Raw genomic sequence first — 20,672 nt, forward strand, 5'->3', positions numbered from 1 at the left:
CGAAGAGTCCTTTAAAGAAATGGAAGGAGAGGGGAACGGAAGGTGCAGATTTTACACTGCCTGAGATTCCAATAACACCAACAACAAAGGAAACCATCACAGAAAACCAAGTTCCATTGCAGGAAGAAGCAACTCAAAAGCAGGCAAAAAACAAGTGGCATATGGTAACATATTCAAAGAGTACTGAGAGCGAAAGAAAAATCATCAAATCCAGATCGGTGATAAGAGTGAAACTACCAGTGGAGCATTACCCGGAGAGTTCGAAGGCAATAGTGATTGATAAGGAAAGATAGAAGTTGAAGGAATGGTTCGGAAACAGGATGGATCCAATGGGTGCTAGAGTAGAATTCAACGACTTACCGTTTGTCATAGACTATCAAGACTTATTACCATATAGAAAATGGTAAACCGTAATTAAATGTTAAAATTCTAAAGACTGTACACAAGATGCTAAAAGAAAAAAAAAAGGGAACAAAAGAGAAAAGAAAATTGCTTTTAAAAACTTTACATTAAAACATTTAAATGGTACTGCTTGAGAGTGGGGCTCAACGCAGCCATTTCATCCTCATTATGGCCTGTGTGCAAAATAAAAGAAATTAGTTGACAACGTTGACCGTCCATCGTTACTGTGTTAGTTTAATATCGTAACTACGTTTGGAGTATTACGGAGTGCGTTCTGTATGAACATATTAATTCTGCGAAAGGTTATTGTAGATAATCATATCCAAATATTTATTTGAGTAATACTATTCTTACACCCTTGTGCACAACTCACGTCATAACAATGTGATAAAAAGCACATTAAGAAAAAAAAAAGACTAATAGTGCGCGAAATACAATATATAACACAACTTATAATATGATTAAAGTACACAAATTTAATGAAATGTATGAGCTTGTTTTTGATGAGTAATCTCCTTTATATTAGGTCTAATTTGAGATAAACAAACTCATCTCCTCATTAATACAAAGAAGCATTTCCCTATTTTGGTTTTTGATATTTATCAGAACTGAAAATCTTGTTCACAGCAATATGTCTTGGAGAACTGTAGAATGTATAACGCTTTTGAAGAGACACATAGATATTGTTTCTGGTAGAGTCCAATGATATTTAAAAATTTGAAATCATATTTATGTTTGGCACATGAATTTTTTGAAACCGTTTGTAAGCTTTTGATTGTCTTTCAGTCATTCCGCTGCACCGTTTGGGAACCATTGGTCTAATCCCATATTCATTTTGGTATTCCAGTTGAGCTCATACAATGTTTTTACTAGATTCTCTGGGCTTGTAAAGTCTCCAATATCCATAACTGTGATATATTTCGTCACAGGCTTTTCTATTAACAATCCATAACATATTTAGATTTTCCTTCTCTTCCTGCTGTCTTTAATAATTGTTCAGTTCATAGCTGTTCTTTATAACCATATATAGACTGCGGTCATGATGGGGCACTGCCTTGAAGAATTTTAGCCGAATGAATCGACCCAGTACTTTTTTAAAGTCTGGTACTTATTCTGTCGATACTTTGTTGTCGAACCGGTTGTCAAGCGGTAGTGGGGGACAAAGACACACACAAACATACACACGCACACACACACACACACACACACACACACACACACACACACACACACACACATATATTATATAATACCGTGGGCTTCTTTAAGTTCCTGTCTACTAAATCCACTTACAAGGCTTTGGTCGGTCCGTGGCTATAGTAGAAGACACTTGCCCGAGGTGTCGTGCAGTGGGACTGAACCCGGAACCAGGTGGTTGGAAAGCAAGCTTCTTACCACACAATAATTTTCCAGTAACAAGTTATTATTTTCTAGCTGAGTGTAAATTTCGTTGGAATGTATAGATGTCACGGTTTTGTATATGTTGTTGTACTTGGTTATTACTCTCTAAGTTGTACCGGGTCACTTAATTTTTTGGTTCGGTGGAAATAAATGCAACTTTTCTCCAGTTACTAATCGAGTGTTGATTACGGTTTAATAAATAATTTCATAATTGCCACAGCTACTATATAATTACCATGAATATCAGTAATTTAACCCCAAATTGTATTCTTTATCAATACCGGTAGCATTTTACATTTTAGTAATCTTTATCTTTTAGTAAATTCTGCGTTAGTTACGTTGAGCTGTACTTATGTTCATGAATTTCTCTTCTAAGGGGTCTTGGATTTCAGCTAGGATTAAAATCTCACATTATTAGCCAGTGTAATTTTTCCCTAAGATTTATATTTGTTAATCTCTATTTAGGCTGTCATGTCAAGATAGACAAATTCCAGAACGGTAAGATATGTTATAGATAAAGAATAATTTTATGTTGTTTTAGTTTTTGTTTAAATTATGTAATTATGATATACATCTGTTTTGCTGTGTTAAAATAGCTTGCGAGTTTCTTTTAATGTTTGCTTTCCTATTTGAAAAGTACTAACATATTTTGAAAGGAAGATATATTTTTTTGCACAGTCTACAAATGTCATATGGAAAACCTGTATTTTAATTTATGAAATCTTAGAAATGACTCAAAGACTCCTGTATACATTTTAAATCCGATTAAATTTCGAACTAACAATATTTAGAAATATCTTCTCTCAGTATCTTTAATAGTAAAAACTGAGCTTGCTCCCATTCTAAATCTTACAAATAGTATAGATACATACCATGATGACAGCATTTTTAAAACAACAGAGCAGCCGGTGTTTTTCTAGAACTTCCTTTGTTGATTGTTGAACCATAGCATTTTCACCATAAAGTATCATCACTGCAGGTATTCTTCTGTACTAACATTTGGACAGCAGTAGCTTTCACAGAGAAACATAACATCACTTCTTGCCCAGCCTTTAGAAAGCCATTGATCTTTGCTATGGATGAAAAGGTTTGAATAATGACAAACAACTTTTTCAAAGTTCAGCTAGCTTTCTGTAGTTTAACCCGTTGTCATTTCATTGATTATTTTCGCATATGATTCAATGTTTCAGTAAATAGCGCGCTGAACAAAACGCCTTGCAGGATTTGTTCCGGCTGAGTTCAAATCCTGCTGAGAGTAATTTTGCCTTTCATCATTGTGAAATAAAATATAGTATCGCTCTAGTACTCAAGTCAACGGTATCGACTAAACCACTTCTCTCAAAATTTCTGGCTTTATGTCTAAATTACATTCTGATGACAATGATGTGACAAAACTTCTGTAGGGAAGTGGTTATACACCATTAGGTGTACACCGCTTCCGTACATTAAATTTCTAGAAGGAACAACGGAACGCAGATTCTGAACAACATAACAATATTTATTTACAGTGGAATTCAGTTCACGCTTGGAGGGAATTCGGTAGCTCGTCGCCCTCGGTTACTGAGACGCCTCTTGAATGATTTCCGTGGTTATTTGTGAAGCTCTGGTGCTGACATGTGAGAGAGCTCTGTTGGACGTCTTGGCTCGACGGAGATCAGTCAACGAAGAGACTGAGAAAAGGCGCCAAAGCTGGGTGTCGAACTCTACGCATGCGTGGATAAAACTCCGGACATTGAACATATCACAGTCGTCTGCTATAAGATGTCACTACACTTCCTTTGATGAATAACAACCAGTATAGCCATTTATGAAAATGTTTATACACAAATATTACCGAAACAGTGTATGTTCCTGAGGATGGTTATAATTTGTAATTAAATAGAAGACAGAATTACGAATAATTGTTATTTTAATAAAATGAAACTAAAATTAAAATAAAACAGACGAGCATTAGACACACCTATGTAAACAAAACCTACATTTAAACATAATATACATTCCACTCATATAAATTACATGATGTAATATACACTTATTTATGAAATACCAATATCACTCCCCGCTTCGTTTTCCTAATATAGTTCTGTGATCCATAGTGTTCTTATCGACGAAATGGTTGGAAGTTGTAGCGTCGACACGACTGCATTCGCTGAATATTCTGTACTGAGAATATAGAGATTTGATGGATTTATGGCTTTTGTGCATGTTACACCAATCGTCCAGGCCTATCTACATTGTTTATTTGGTAAACAACCCATGAAGTTTAGGAATGTAAAATATTTTGGGTGTTGTTAGCGGATACAACAAATATTGTGTGCAACTAGACGTGGTTAAGGAGATTGGAAACAGACAAAAGGCTGGGGTTCTCGTTATCGACGCTCTGTAAGTATATTAATGAAGTTCACAGGCAATGGCGGAGGGAAGAGATTATAATGATGCGTGAATAAGTGAAGCTACATGCTAAGAATCGTACAGGCACATGTCGATAAATATTATCCGGTTTGCAGGAGAATCTTCTCTTGGACAAAGATACGTTGTATTTAAACGAATACAGTTTAAATAATCTTGTATACAGACAAAATGGGTCACTTCCTTCTTAGTAAGAATTGTGGTGTTATGGACTGTGATGAGCTGTGTGTTGTGGTGGAGAGAGGTGAGGCAAACAGAAGTGAAGCCAGACCGGAAGGGTCAGACCGGAAGGGTCAGACCGGAAGGGTCAGACCGGAAGTAGGCGACACGCGGTCGAAGGCTAGCACGTGGGGGCAGTCAGAAAACAGAGAGGTTACGAGAAAGACGTGTTCTGATCAGGAGCGATCGTGTACTCCGCTGCGGTCGACAAAGTAAGGTCCAACGTTTCATTCTGTCCTTTTGCTTGTTGTTGTCTTTTTTCCTCCATCATACCACAAGAATTTAACTAGTAAGCTGAGAATTTTTAGTTTTCTGTAACAAGCTGTATATATTCGCCTTTGTGGTAATAATTCACTTTTCGAAGGTTTTTTTTTTTTTTGCCTATCTATCATTTAACAAAATATGGGTTAAGAATGATGAACGAAATACCTATCTTTCCAGAGGTGAATTATTCAAACTCCACAAAATTCTTCTCAGCACAAGGCTATGATGCTCCCCACCACTTCGGTTCGTGATCGGAGATGCATATATCGTCAGCCACTAAGGGACATGCTCAACTGGTTATGGTGAAGCCACTGGCAAGTAAGTTTGAAGCGTTGAGAAGAATATTTTCTGTAGCCCGTCTTTTACACCAAGACAAAAATGTACATGATAACATTTCCGATCAGAAGCTATGAGGGCCATTGCCTGAAACTGCATCTGGGCATTCTTCTTCTTCTTCTTCTTCTTCTTCTTCTTCTTCTTCATTAAAGGTGGCGAACAGGCAGAATCGTTAACGCGCTGGACGAAATGCTTAGTAGTATTTCGCCGGTCGTTACGTTCTGAGTTCAAATTCTAACGAGGTCGACTTTACTTATCATCCTTTCGGGTTCGTTAAAATAAGTACCAGTTGAACACTGGGGTCGGTGTAATCGACTCATTTTTTTACCCCCAAATTGCTGCCCTTGTTGAAAAATTTGAAACCATTATTATTATTATTGTCTTTGCACAGCTTTTCACGATGGTGTACTACGGTGTCAACTGTTCACTACCAGTGAACTAAGATAACACCTCTTATTTTTCGAGCACCTTCCAGAGTATTCGAGCGGTTCCAAGCAAGTGTTCCACCCTTATTGCTGCTCCTGTTTGTTCCGTGTACTTCTCAAGAGTTTTACTCACTGTTCACAGGGCTCCGACAATTATTGGTACTACTACCACCTTTTTCAGCGACCCGACTTTTCTTTCTTCCTTATCGCATACCTTGTTGTCAGCATCGTTTGCTTTCTTTCTCAATTAACACTATGTCTGGTTTCCTATTCTCTATCTCATGATCGCACTGAATCATAAAATCCCATAGGATCTTTGCATTATCATTTTCGAGTCCATACTTGTTGCAAAGTGTCCAATGCACAATCCTTGCTATATTGTCATGACGTCTCTTATATTCCTTCTGAGCTAGTGGTGTACGTTGACTGGTAGTATGCCATACGGTTTCACCATTTTGTTCACAAATTCTGCACTTATCACTTTCTGATGTGTTGTCTATTCTGTATTTGATGTAATTGGTTCTTAATGCTTGCTCTTGGGCAGCACAGATAAGAGCCTCCGTTTCCGGTTTTAAATCACTTTTAGTCATTCATAGCCACTAGCCACCTTATTATTATTATTATTATTATTATTATCATTATTATTATTATTATTATTATTATTACTTCTCTTTAGCACAGGTTTTGTTGGCGCTCCTGGAGTCTTACATGTGTAGTGGTCTTGCTACCTGCAACCTATGGCACCATGCTATCCATTCTTTTCAGCACATCAACGACACTCGCTCATTCCTAAGGTTGACCCTCCAGTTCGTGGCCAAAGCTTGGTCTTGCGCTGCCAGTATTGTGCTCTCGGTCTCTTGTACAATACTTTTCTCCAACAAAACGATATCTATAGAGAAACATCAATACACTTGAGATCTAAACAGAGAGAGAGAGAGAGAGAGCACGAGGGTATCCTTTCCATATGAGTAATGCGGTATGCAGAACGTAGTGCACACTACATACGTGGCAAGACGAAAATGCAGATCAGAGGAAAAATGAGGGCAACGAGTGTCAAAGTGATAAAGATATAGATGCATCCAAACTGCAAAATTTAGAAATGCAAGATGCTCTTCATAATGTACTTGACAATATTATTTTTGATGGAACTTAGGAACTGTTCAAAAGGCAGGGTTATGATACCGGGATTGATGTACTCGGTTTTAAAAAGACAAAACGCCAAGATTGGTTTGATGATAGTGATGCTGAAATCACCAATCTCATTGAAGAGAAGAACAAGCTGTGTGAGAAATGTTCTGTTGCAGAAGGTCTAGTGCAGACCACCTTTGAGAGGCAAAGTGAAAACTGCAGTGTAAAACTCGAAAGATGTAGAATAGCTGGTGGTCTGCAGAGACTCGAAGGCATTATGCAGCACAATAAGGCAAATTTTGGGCCCACAGTCCGCAAAAGTGATACGATTGAAGTCAAAGATGGGCATGCCCACATGAAAGATCCAGAAGGAATCACGAATCGGAGAACAGAATATTTTAAAGATCTGTTTGATAACCTGCCTGTTATTGATGATGGAATTGTTAATGGACTACCCAAAAGGAGATCATGACAGAAATGATGAATGATACAATCGCTGAGGTGGCAAGGCCTACTATGAAAGAGATAAACATAGGAAAAGCTCCAAGTTTGGATGGAGTTGATTCGCTTTGGAGGAGAGAATGTGGCTGTGGCCATTCATGGCTAGTTTTAGGTGTATAGTATGACGAGTCTTTCCCCAAAAGGCTTGGTAGATGCTATTATGTTTTCCATTTACAAGGGCAAGAACGCCAAGTTTGAATGTAGTAATTATCTGCTCGGATCGGTAGGAAAAGTTTTATCCAACGTTTTGCTGATTCGCCTGACAAAATGTATTTGTTCTGGAGCAATCCTCGAGATTCAGTGTGGATTTAGAGCTGGGCGTGGTACTATGGTCATGGTCTTCATAGCCCGCCAGCTAATGGAAAAGTGTGTTGAGCAACGAGTGCCATTGTATCAAGTACTTGCGAACTGTGTTCAGTTCAGTTATGTGTTAGAGTTCCAATCTTAGACATTTTTTCTTCAGAATCTTTTTTATATATTTACTGTGTGAAGTTCAGATCTGTGTTAGAGTTCCAATACTTCGACACTGCTAATCTTAGTGCACTGGGGATCATACTGGGGAAGCTTAGATGTCGTCCTGAATTTGTTGGAATATTCAAAAAGCTTAATCAAAACATGAGGGCAAAAGTGAACTTTAATGGAGCACTTTCAGAGCCAACTCCAGTGGAAAACGGTTCAAACAAAACGACATTTCGGTTTCCACTCTCTTCTCTCTATACTTTGCTGTGCTACTTATGTATGCCTTCCAAGTCTTCGACTTCAGTGTGCACACGCGATTTAGAACCTATAGAAAAATCTTTAATATAAGACGGTTCAACACCAGGTCAAAAACATTTGGCATTTGATATGTCCCGCATTATGACGAAGCATTTCGTCGTCTGCGTGACTGGCCCGAACAGCGTACCTCACTGACTGACTGATTTTTTATTAGGCACTATGGCCCTAACACAGAGGGGACAGCACAAGGACAGACAGAACGCTACAGTGGGGACAAAAACATAAAATGAATGAAAAATGTATAAAATGATAATAAATAAATGATGATGCAATGGCTGCATTGAGCCCCACTTCTCAAGCATTATCATTTAACTGTTAAATCATACAGTTTTACAAAATTTTTCTTTCTCCTTTTTTTCTCTTTTAGCATAATTTTTTCCTCCTTTTAAAAGTCTGTTTCTTTTTTCTTTTTTTCCAAATACATTTTTACTTTCATTTTTTTTAAACAGTTCATGCACGGTCTCAAATCCTCGTACTCCACGACTGGTGGTAATTCATCAAATTCTATCTCACCCCCGAAAGGGTCTATATTACTCCCTAACATTTCTTTTAGGTTTCTGTATCTTTCTTTGACGATTATTATTTCTTTAATGTTTTCCGAATATTTCTCTGGTGGCAACTTAACTCCTATGACCGATTTGAATTTTGTTATCCTTCTTTCAATTTCGGTACTTTTGACGTGTGTGACCGTATGTCACTTGTTCTTCCTCTGTTTTACTTCTGTTTGTTTCAGCGACGGGTCTGGGTTGTCCAAACGAGTCTTTCTTTTTATTTCCTCTGCTAGTGTACCAAAACTTTCTTTTACATCTATGTCTTTAGCTTCGAGTTGTAATGATGTTCCTGCTTCCTCGTTGCGTTCTGTTGGTAATGTTAGTGCTGCTGGTATTTCGAACCAGCTCCTTATCACTTCCAACTCTACCTCCTTCTTTTTTTGACTCTCTGGTGGAGAGCTCACACGCTCTTTCCTTTTCCTCCTATTCACAACGGTGAACAATTCCTCCTCTCTGTTCTTCTCTCCTTCCGGCACCACCACTTCGGTACTCTTTTCTTCCCATTGTTGCTTGTGCTTTTCCTCTTTATTTTCCTTCTTGGGGCACCTTGCTTTCATGTTCCCCTTTTGACCACACAGATAATATGTTCGTGGTCTGCCTTCCATCACTACTCTCAGTCTCATGTCGTCTGGTAAAATGATTTCTTCGGTGATTTCGTGTAAATCTTTAAGGCTTACTTGTATGGCCATTTCCAGGTCATACTCTCACCAATTCACTTTTTTGGTTATTGTAATCTTCAGTATTTTGGCTTCGTCTTCGATTGTACAACAAAAATACCTCGCGGGCTGACACTACTTACTGAGTCTGTCCACAATTCATTAGTAGTGGACCAGCCCATTTCTCACCTCGGGGCGTCCGCCACAACAGCATTCTTGTTAGAGAGTTCCTTTACGTTGACGATGCTGCTTTTATGACTTATTCAACGAAGGACATACAAATGATATTGGACACCTATAATGCATGCACTGCATTTAATATAAATATTAACATAAAAAAAGACAAAGTTCATGTACACTTCTCCAGTTGGGAGATAATATGTGGAACCTGAAATTTTCGTGGGAGGGAAAAGTCTTGAAGCGTTGGTCAGCTCTGTGTATCTTGGAAGAGATGGCTCCCTTGATTCTGAAATAGATCACAGGATTGCGACAGCTGATGCTGTTTGCGGGAAATTTGAGAAGCGGATTTAGTTAGATCGGAGTGTCACGAGTGACACGAAGCTCGCTGTGTATGAATCTTGTGTTCTTACAGCTCTGCTATACAGATGCGAAATGTGGATAACTTACAGACATCATATCTAACAATTAGAAAGACATCATCAGCACAGTATTCGGCGCATCCTGAACATAAAGTGGTCCCCGAATTCGTTGTATTTGAGAAAGCTCGTAACAGCAGTATTCAGAAAAGAATAATTCTGAACCAGATGCGTTGGGCTGATCATGTCGTCAGGATGGAAGAATGTGGGCTACCTAAATAGGTATTTTAGGTTTGTATTGAAGGAAAAGCATAAAAACAAACCTAGAAACAAGAATGCCATAAAAGGTAATCCTAAAGTCTTGGAGATTAATGTGGTTATCTGGGAGACGTTGGCTGAAAACCGTACTTCATGGAGAGAAACTATCAAGTACAGATGTGACAGTTTTGAATAAAAGCGAATACACCGCAAGGGGACCCAAATGCAGTGACTGCAGAAACCTAGCAGGAACCGATATGGGTTTGGTTTGTCAGCCATTTAAAGACATCTGCTAGGAAGAAATGAACCTGCTAGTGAGATGGTTATACCGCCACACGCACCACAGTACATTCGTACTGAAAAGAAAAATAGTTGTCACTTGCGAACGTTCCTACAGGACGAAAACCAGGCTGAAAAGTCACCTGCGTACACATGACCGTCCAAGTTTAATGAGGAGGTGGCACTCTGACAAGAAGTAACAATCAACACACACACACACACACATACACACACCTCGAAAATAAGGCTTTAAGAAATAAGAAATTAATTGGTTATACATACATACATCCACAAATATACACATACATACTCATGCGCACATGAACATACATATTTGTATAGAGAATTGATGTACAATTACCGAAGAATAAATCTGCGGTAATTTAGAGCGCAATTAATAGCAGGTTGTTGAATTCCGACAGTGTATTACATTACAATAAATCCAAGTGAGATCGAATTGCATGCATATACATAATTGATTGAAACGATCTCTAAGAAGAACACACACACACACACGCGCACACACACACACACACACACACACACACACACACACACACATGCACACACACACACACACACACTCAACAATTTACATAATTATGTTACTCCAGCAGTTTATTACTATAATCGAGCGCCACCTTCAGTACTATCACCTTGCTCCTAGTTTCTATGAACGATTACTTAAAATTAGTGGTGACATTTTAGAGTATCAAACAATAACGTTATTCATAAAACAACTATGGAATTTTGAAAGAAAGTATTCACATACTTCAAAATTACTAACGTGAGCCTTTACTAAATATTGAAATGAAGAACATAAGAATTCGACTAGCGAGAATTCCCCATAACTAAAGAATCCTGATAGTAACAGTTGATATGAAATCCTCCATTCTTACAGAACCCAGTTAGTAGCAACATGTATCAACAGTTATAACTGAGTGTTTAACAATTTTTTCTTGGTCAGTGACTACAGAAAACCCCCGTGTCACTAGCCAATGTGTGTGCTTCTACTTGGTTGCTTGATCTGTTACAAGTAGCTGCCAAATCGCCCTCAAATTATATCTACTATTTTAAAAAGACAGAAAGAGCATATTAGAAAGGTAGTTCTAGATACACAATGCCCGTAAGAGAATGAATACTTTTGATCATTAGCCTGCTCGTTCAGAACTGACATTGGATGAAACAAGGACGACTACTTTCTCTGCACTCAGCTAATCAATATTCTTTATGCTAGATGTCTAACTTCTAACTAAATTTGACTAACATATAACGCTTGAAGAATATCATTTTGTATATGGTTCAAGCATCATCCTCGAAGGTTGGTTATAAATCAACGCCTACTACCCCTAATAATGTATTTACAGACACTAAATAGATATACTTCAGATACAGAAATCACAAGTTGAAGTCTGAAAATATATAAATAGAATTTATATGCTTTCTATAATATCCAATGAAATTTAAACATACTAATTCTTTTATGAAGTTCAGCAATCCTTGAAACGGATGCAAGAGAAATCTCCACCCTATAAGATGATAATCAATCTATACATATAAAATTCACTGTCTGTGTGTGTGTTTGTGTGTCTCCTCTATGCACGGCCAAACCACTGGATCAATCTGTACCAAATTTGGCATGAAGGGTTTTCATTACTCGGGGAAGGTTCTAGACGGGGTGGGGTGTCAAATTTTGGCCCCTTCCCATATAGAGAGCTATAGCCCTCCCTATACGACCCTTCCAATTTTTTTCCAGCGGTACAATATTGTTTCACTTTTATTCTTTTACTAATTGTTTCACTTTTGATAAGACCATAGCACCAGCCACGTTATAAGCCTTGATGTAAGAACGTAAAATCCCGGAAGAGATATAGCAAGGTATCTTGACCAACCTGCTATCATTTTTGCCAATCCACTCGCTTTGGATTGACACTATTTTTATAAACCCCGGAAGGCTAAGTTCAACTCGGCGAGATTTGAACTCAGAAAGCGAGACATTTGTAACATGTCAGGAAAGCTATTTTATTTGTCGTGTCATAGCACAACTGTACTATGACATTCCCCAGCCAATCAGGGCTGGGCGCATATGAATACTAGAGGCAGTTTTTTGCCCATGAAGTGAAACGGGAGATTTTATCAGCTAGCAGAAAGACGGAGGATCAGCAACAGCAGGACAGCTCATTGCTTTTCACACTAAGTTTGTGCCGCTCGCTCTAAATTTTTAGCCGCTCTCAACTTGCTACATCATGAACAGCCTAATTCATTTCTGCCCATTTCGCTCCGCGAAATTCTGGATGACAACAGCCACATAATGAACAGTATGTTTTCGCTTAAGCTAGCTCTGTTTCTGTTAGCTTATAGCGACTTCCAACTGATTCTATTCTTCAAACGTAAGTTATGATACTTTCTCTGATTCATGCATACACACAAGCTACGGTCTTATTACTTGTTAGCTCTTGTGATAATTTTACAAATCAAATTATTTGTTTAAAAACTCTGCCTTCTGATATTCCATTACACATGCTTCTCAAAAGCTCATTTACAGGACTTTTCCACGAACACTTTCATACTATAAATTAGTGACCACTCTCACTAAACACGCTATCCAACGATCTTAGCACTCTGTTAATTCTTCACCTTAATAGGTTAAAGTAGATAATACTTTGAAAAATAAAACTGAAATGTATTGCAGTTAATCTTTTCTATGTAATTAACGACATTATTTTAGTATGATAGAATTGAAGCATACATTAAACCGAGAATAAAAGTTGAAGACAATGTGGTATAGATATAAACCTAACTTACAATTTTCAAAAGGAGATATTTCATTTCATTTAATGATCAATTGATATAGTTGATACTCCTCATGCAATTTTCTTGTTCACGGTATGACATAAAGGCGGACCCTGCTCTTACTATGCGAGGCCTAACTTAATCCATCACTCGGTTTATCACCACAACCTTGTCATTAGGTTCTTTTATTGGAGTTCAGTTTTTTGTAAGCATTCCGCCAAATCATTGGTTCGAAGATAACTTACTCCCTTTCTTCCATAAATCTTAAAGGCCCTGAAAAAAGTTATGGATACGCCACTTCGTTTTTTGATAAAGTCATTAAAAATGAGGCTGAAGAGGAATTAACAGACTTTATTACAATGAGGTGTAAAGAGAAACACTTCGGTGACGTCATAGTATTAATAATTCCTTCTAATTTTGGCACAAGGCCAGTAATTTTGAGGGGAGGGGTTAGTCGATTACATCAAGTCCAGTGCTCAACTGGTACATATTTTATCAACTCCGAAAGGATGAAATGTATAGAGTTGGAAGAAATGCCGCTAAGAATTTTGCTCAACGCATCAACGATTCTGCCAGCTTGCTGCTTTCGTTATAGTATTAATGATATTTCTGTTGGTCTACCGTTAAACATCAGCAAAATTGAAATTCTTTAATTTAATTTCTTAAAGTCAAAAAGTCAGAGCTGTTTCCTTGTCTTTCTTTCCCAGGTTGCAGAAGAAAAATCAATCGATCAAATAATTGCAGACGCTTCCGAATCAAGTAAGTAGTCTTACACTTCAATTCTTTTATCGAAGTTTCGTCACATATCTGTATTGAACCTGTATTCTCGTTAGTCTCTCCCACGTATCTACTTAAAATCATTCAATAACGTTTTAAAAGAATGCAATGGGAAGTTTAAGATTCGAATGTCAAACTCTCGTTTCACTAACTATGAATAAATCTGGGCACATTGGCAGGCTAGCAACAGAAATCTTTGGTTTTCATCGACCAATCAAGCGAATCCTTTTGACCTACTTTTGTTCTGTTATTCATGATTTTTATAGAAATAGATAAAGACAAGTCAGTCAGTTGGTACCTAGCTTCCAAGAAAAGAATATATCAAGTGAAATATTTTGTTGCCCAGCCAAAACTGCAGCAGCGGTAGCACCACCGTCGGTCACAACCTGTCAACTATAGTAAAGATCAGATCAGTATACAGTAAACAATAACCGTGAAAAAAAAGTATGCGACGACAACCAGATATACCATGTTAACACACACACACACACACACACACACACACACACACACACACACACACACACACACACACACACACACACCTTTATCCTTTGTAGCACTTACATACATGCTGCTAACAATTAAACCAAACGCACATGTACACATACATTAGCATGATACACTCTGATCGTGAGATTTTTCCGTTCGAACCCTTCCAAGGATCTTTGGTGTACCAATTAATTTTTGTAGGGTTCAAAATAGAACAAATAATATCTTTTTATATATTCCTTTCGTGACACATACTACTCATCTTCTTTTCATGACTACAACACATAATCTAAATAACGGTCATAATAAACAAAGACATATTTTAATATATAAACAATATGAAAACAGAATATTTTATTTCAGACCTGGTGCTATGTAAATTTTACTAGCAGGAAGAAACGAAAGACATATTTCTTCATCCACAATCCCTGAAAGAGTTCACTCACCGTCGCTTGACTTGTTAGAAAGAGCGACCAAAGTCCATTCAAATCCTACCCAACCACCTTAAATATCTTCTCTATACATTTCGTCCGAGATGGGAGAGTTATGACAGTAAGGTCTTTAATCGTAGGTCTGCATAATCAGAGCCGACGTGGAGCTACGCAACAACAATGGTCAGAGACTGAAATTCTGTGGTTGCGTATGAACTCGACTGATGCACAATGTAATACAAGATATACTAAAGATGAGATAAGTTGGAATGATTTCAGAGTGGAACTATCCAGTAGAGTCTGTAAACCAAGGGACGTCCCACCCAATAGATTGCCAGGTACTAGGACTGCCTAGATTTTGAGCAGGGAAGGTAGGAACAGTAAGAATTATGTCGACGTTTACCATCCCTACAACGGGAAGTTACTATTTTTATGCGACCATCCTCTGATAACATAACAAAACCCGAATCTCAATCAAGAGCAAAAGATACTTCCGTTTTGAACAACTACCTCTTCAAAAGACCTATATGTTACCAACACTATAGTTCTGTTTATACAAAATCAGACACTCCTATAAACTGGACGGCTTTTACCATCCCCAAGGCTTATGCAAGATTCTCGTCCAAAATGCGAACTGTGCTCGATTTCTTTGCACAGACCACAAACTCTCTCGCCTCTCAAATTACAGTCAATATGTTTTGTTCTTTATCGAAAGAATATCTACCAACTTAGTAGAATTCAGCTTCCTTCAACTTTTCAGCCTTATAGGGTCTGAAAGCTGTACTCCCACTGAGAACATTTCCACATTTGCTTTCCTACATGCAATACCACACAGTCCCCACTTGGCAAATCTTTTCTAAAACTATCCTTTTCAACTCCACCAGGTTCACGCTCTGATAATTGGAAAAATGTTAGTGTGTCTCATTTCCAAGTAAGCTAACTCTTCTAACTATCGTCTTGTTGTAGTCATTTCCAATATCACTTGCGTAATTGAAATAGTCACAAGCAACAACATTCTCTGACATATTGATCCTATTTTCACCAAATCTCATTGGAGATTTTGCCCTCGAGAAATTTAGGGAAAATAGTAATCGACCGTTTTTGGCGTGAAAATCCTTCTGCATAATTACCCGTCTATGTTTTCCACCTGAGTCTCGACTATTGGATGAATGGTTTTCTATCGCACTGCATCGTAAAATTTTAAGCAAGTTTGAAGCAACGATAATGGTAATAACCATCCATGCACTGTACCATAGACTGATCTAGCAGATATTTTGTAATTCATTTATGATATATGACTGTCGTATAATAAACAACACGATGAGACTAAGAGCTGATGGTTTCTGCAAAATTTTAAAAGAACTATTCGCGTGTTATGAAATGCACCATATGGGTGAAAGGACAGTCATAACTAATCGTACATAGCTTACATTATTTACACTAGACGGATATTTGTCCTCATTTTGTTTGTTGTTAACACAACGTTTCGGCTGTTATACCCTCCAGCCTTCATCATGTGTCTTGGGGAAATTTCGAACCTAGGTTCTCATTCCTAAGGTATTTTTCGATGTTATTATTATTATTATTATTATTATTGTTGTTGTTATTATTATTGTTCAGGTCACTGCTTGGAATCGAACTCAGACTCTTGGGGTTAGTAGCCCGCGCTTTTAACCACTACGCCATATGCCTGTGGGCATATGGCGTAGTGGCTAAGGAATGAGAACCCAGGTTCGAAATTTCCCCAAGACACCTGATGAAGGCTGGAGGGTATATCAGCCAAAACGTTGCGTTAGCAACAAACAAGATGAGGACAAATATCCGTCTTATGTAAATAATGTAGATGATGTAAATAATGTATATAGTTCCTAATATCTTAAATCTAGAACCGTACATAGGTTCTTCATCACGTCTATTTCCTATGATTCTGAACGTTGTCTATGTTGTATTGGCATTGGAGAGGAAACCAAAGGGGAGGCTATTTTCCACAAAATTAATGATTTCCTTGTTAACATTAGAATTCTTTGAGTCGAATGTATTTCCCTAACTACTGAAGAGACTGCATCAATGATGGGTATTCTGTCAGGTGTAGTGGTGTTCACGAAATATGTTCTGTCTGCATCAGAATTCACAGTAAGGTCTTCGTATTTCTCGTCAATACAAAGTCTATGTGACTTCCTTCGATGACACGAAGTGGATCACCATATTGGGCTATATAGCTTCTATTTTTGAAAACATATCACCTCAAGAAAAAGAATAGAAGAACAATCACAACTCCCCTTGTAATTAGCAAGATCCAGAGATTTCAAGTTCCGTTAAGGCTTTAAGAAGAAAATGTTAAGCAGTTACCCTTCTCTATTTTGCTTATACACCGGAACTTTGATGGATACAGAATTTGAGGACTATAGCAGCATCTATAGATCATGATGGATCATTTTCGCCTTTTGATCTTTAAGACAGAAAATACTTTCCTTCAGAGTGATGCTGATAGAACTATCAGGTAGGGTGTTAAATCTATTTCATGTAGATATTGATACGCCGAATACTCCTAAATAGGCCGAGATTCAACGTTTGTAGTGAAACATGGTGCAGAAATAAAAACACTCTGTATAAACTATGAAAGTATCTTTAGTTATGATGTTTAATGAAGTGATTGAAATGAAAAGGCTGGTTGTTGAGATATCTAAAATGTTGGTTCTATTTCATAATACATACTTCTGGGAGAAGGGCTTCTCGGCAGGGACTGAATAAAAGCAAATACAAACTAAAGCAAGCGATCACCTTCCCGAGTTGGTTGTATTGATGAGAGATGCAATTCCTACCTTTTCACCACTTACCATTATTTAATACAAAACCAGAATCTGCATAACATTCTAAAGACGTCTGTTCTAATACATATTTTTTGTGAAATAGCTTAATTTCTTTAATAACCTAAAATGAAAAATTGTGTACGAATATATTTTTCTCTATCCGTAATATCTGTACCGTGAAAAAGGTTTGCTACTGCTGATCTAAATTGCTTGTTTAAAGCGATTCATTAAACAATGTCATACATTTGGGAAATCTTCTTGGCGCAGTAGATTTTATGACTGTTAAAACTAATAATGTATCTACAATTGATTTCTTTTCAAATTGATTTCATTTTAGGCAGAGAGATGGATTTTATGTACGATTCAAGCAACGGAATTGTGAAAACCGAAATGGATATGATGTTTACTATTGATGTTTGGCGAGAGCTCATGATGCAGAGGTGATTACATATATATCTATATTTTATTAAAATTTTATTTGTTAACATACCTTATTAGTATAGTGTAAGTGGCTAACGCAAGAGGAAATATATTAATCTTAGTTTCGTCTTTTCTGGTTACGATATCAAATGTAACCTCTTTGATTGTAATAGGCTTATCTCAGGCGACTATATCAGTACCACACTCAAGATCTAGCATGGTACAAATATATGCAATTCCCATTATCAATAAAATGTGTATAAGGTTTACATTTCATGGCAGACGCCATAATTAATTTGTACTGATCGTGTTGCTATTTTGTAGATCCAGTGACGTAAGGCGCATTCCCTAACCCGTGGATGTAGCGTGGGTTTTGGCCTCTCTTGTCGTTGCTAAATTAGCCGCCTACTTTATTTAAAATATACCAATATAAATTGGTTGCCCTGTACAGTTAGCACACCCTACGCTACACCACCGCCAGTGGACAGTTATATGTCTTATTATTACTTTATTATTTTACTTTTGGTATTTTGCGCCCAGAGTAACGACCTTTGTTGCATTGCTGACGCAACGCCACTGCGTAGTTCTTCATACTCGAACTTAAATTAGATGTAAACAATACGTATAAAATTTTCTATGAATATTAGCAGTAATAAATTAACTTCTAATATAACCGAATATTTATCGTTCGTTTATTTGATGGTAAATCTTGGTGAATAAGCTTTTGATCATAGATCTGCTCGATTATTGTGACCAAACATCAACAAGGGTTAGCAGAAATATTACATAGAACTAATGATTGCTTCGTTTGTTTCAAGTTCTGGGTTAAGGTTCTCTGGCAGCAGGATCCATTCACATGGTCCGGTATCTTATCTTATTAAAGTGTTTCTCTGTGTGGGTTCCCCGATAAAATTCTGGTGTACTGCGTGATAAAATGCCTTTTAATGAAATTTAATGAAAATTTGTTTGATAAAAAACGTTATTCCTCCTTTTCAAAATAATTTATTTTCTGTGTTTCTTTTTTTTGCACGAAAAATGCCTCCCCTAAAACGAATTTTGTTCCATTTAATGACATTAAAATTAAGGTTGCAGGGGGCTGCCAGTAAAATTGGCTCTGCAGCTTTTTAAAAAATAGTAACAGGTTGCCGCGACTAAAATTTGGAAATAACTGTACTAATGAATTTATCGTTCGTCAACTTAATTGCACAGAATTCAGTAACAAGAACTGATGGTATGGCCTCTTTTGATTTGGATAAGATTAATTTTTATCCATTGTTGAAAGTATTAATTCATATAAAGTCAAAGGATTAAAGATTTAAAAAATATTTTCTTGTATAACTTTCTTTAAATTTACTCATGTTCTTTCTTGACTCTTTCATTACATTAGTTCCCCCTCCCATAACTTTTGTCGTTTCTTTCAATCGGATACAAGAACGACTCTGTGGTTAAAAAGTTCTCTTCGCTATTATGTGTCCTCAAGTTCGATCTCAATGTACACACATCACTTTGGGAGTGTATCTTCTACATTGGGTTGACACGTTTTGCGAGTGGCATGGGATTGATGGAAATTGAATGTATCTATTCTAGCAAGATGGACCTAATTAGTCACCCGGTTTAACACCATTACTTAGTCTTTGGCTACCTTTAGTGGATTCCACTCTGTTGCAAGCATTTAGACCGGGTCTTTCGTTTGAGGATATCTTGATGCACTGCTTTCTACTGCAGCAATCTATGAGAGGCCGTAGTTTATTCCTCCTTTACTTCACCATTTTCAGAGATCCTGTAAAAGTCAAAGGTGCTGCCATTTCTCCCTTGATTAATCCCTTAAAAATTACCTCTTTCTTTCTTTCTTTCTTTCTTTCTTTCTTTCTCGGAGAAATGTTGTTTCTAAGGTTGTTAGCGAAATGAAATTTTGAAAATTCGGTTTGCCCCAGGTTATATCTCATTTTATGTCGCCAATATCTCAAAAGAAAAAAGAAAAACACGTCAAAGACTACCGTTTTGTGCATATATCTAAAGCTTTAACTTAATCTGTGATGTCTAAATTCATTTGAGTGTAATTTACAATTTATTGATTTACTAGAAATAACACTCGAAGTAAACGGAAGGCCATCCGTCCTTTAATGTTTCGCTGGAAAACCAAGGATATTCCTTACACCTATGGAGATTACTGTAAGTTTATACAATGATGTACTATTTTGTTATACTTTTTAGTAGTCACAGCTGATCGAGTTGCTATTTTGTCGGTGTCGGTTTAATGGTCGACGAGTTGTAATCATGTTCGTAATAACCATCAACAATTAAGGCGAAATTACGAATCGCCAATCTTTAGTTTTTAACTTGTCGCGGAAATCATTATTCTGCTGGTAACCAACAAAAATATCGTATGAAAGTTACTGAAACCATTACGTATTAGGGTATATATATATACATACATGATATGTCACCGTATCGATCAGACTGTCGGATGCTGTTATACAACGCTGGTCACAATGCACTTCATCGCTTTGTCGTAGCTTTCGAATGATGCCATCCCGCTGGCATGGCAAGTAAGCCAATATTCCTCCCGAACGGAATGCCAGTCCGTGGTGTTGTTACTCGTTTTCAGCCGAGTGGGCTGGAGCAACGTGAAATGAAGTGTTTTATTCAAAAGTACGATGCACCGCCGGTCCGGGAATCAAAACCGCGATTGTGAGTGCAACACTCTGACCACTTCACACATGTTATATACATAGGTATAATGTATGTAGTTGCCATCAACAGTTTTCAAAATGTAATTAAAGGTAATGATGGGTCTTTCTCCCTTG

At 37.4% G+C, this 20,672-nt stretch overlaps 1 protein-coding gene across 3 annotated transcripts in view; it reads left to right on the top strand.

Annotated features, from left to right (window-relative positions):
* The window catches only part of LOC106882289 (zinc metalloproteinase nas-13), a 62,916-nt gene that overhangs the window by 11,447 nt on the left and 30,797 nt on the right, over positions 1–20,672 (top strand). Inside the window, exons 2-5 of one of the 3 annotated variants that reach the window (XM_089349445.1) lie at positions 4,873–5,013; positions 13,643–13,694; positions 17,783–17,885; positions 19,949–20,037. In XM_089349445.1, the coding sequence (XP_089205571.1) occupies positions 17,791–17,885; positions 19,949–20,037 (184 nt within the window). In that variant the 5' untranslated portion in view covers positions 4,873–5,013; positions 13,643–13,694; positions 17,783–17,790. Of the gene's footprint in view, positions 1–4,872; positions 5,014–10,913; positions 12,533–13,642; positions 13,695–17,782; positions 17,886–19,948; positions 20,038–20,672 lie in introns of those variants that run through there. The other 2 variants (XM_089349446.1, XM_089349444.1) reach the window with 2 other exon arrangements.

The sequence above is a fragment of the Octopus bimaculoides genome, chromosome 3 (assembly GCF_046866305.1).
Source record: "Octopus bimaculoides isolate indiv1 chromosome 3, ASM4686630v1, whole genome shotgun sequence".
NCBI classification, from domain to species: domain Eukaryota; kingdom Metazoa; phylum Mollusca; class Cephalopoda; order Octopoda; family Octopodidae; genus Octopus; species Octopus bimaculoides.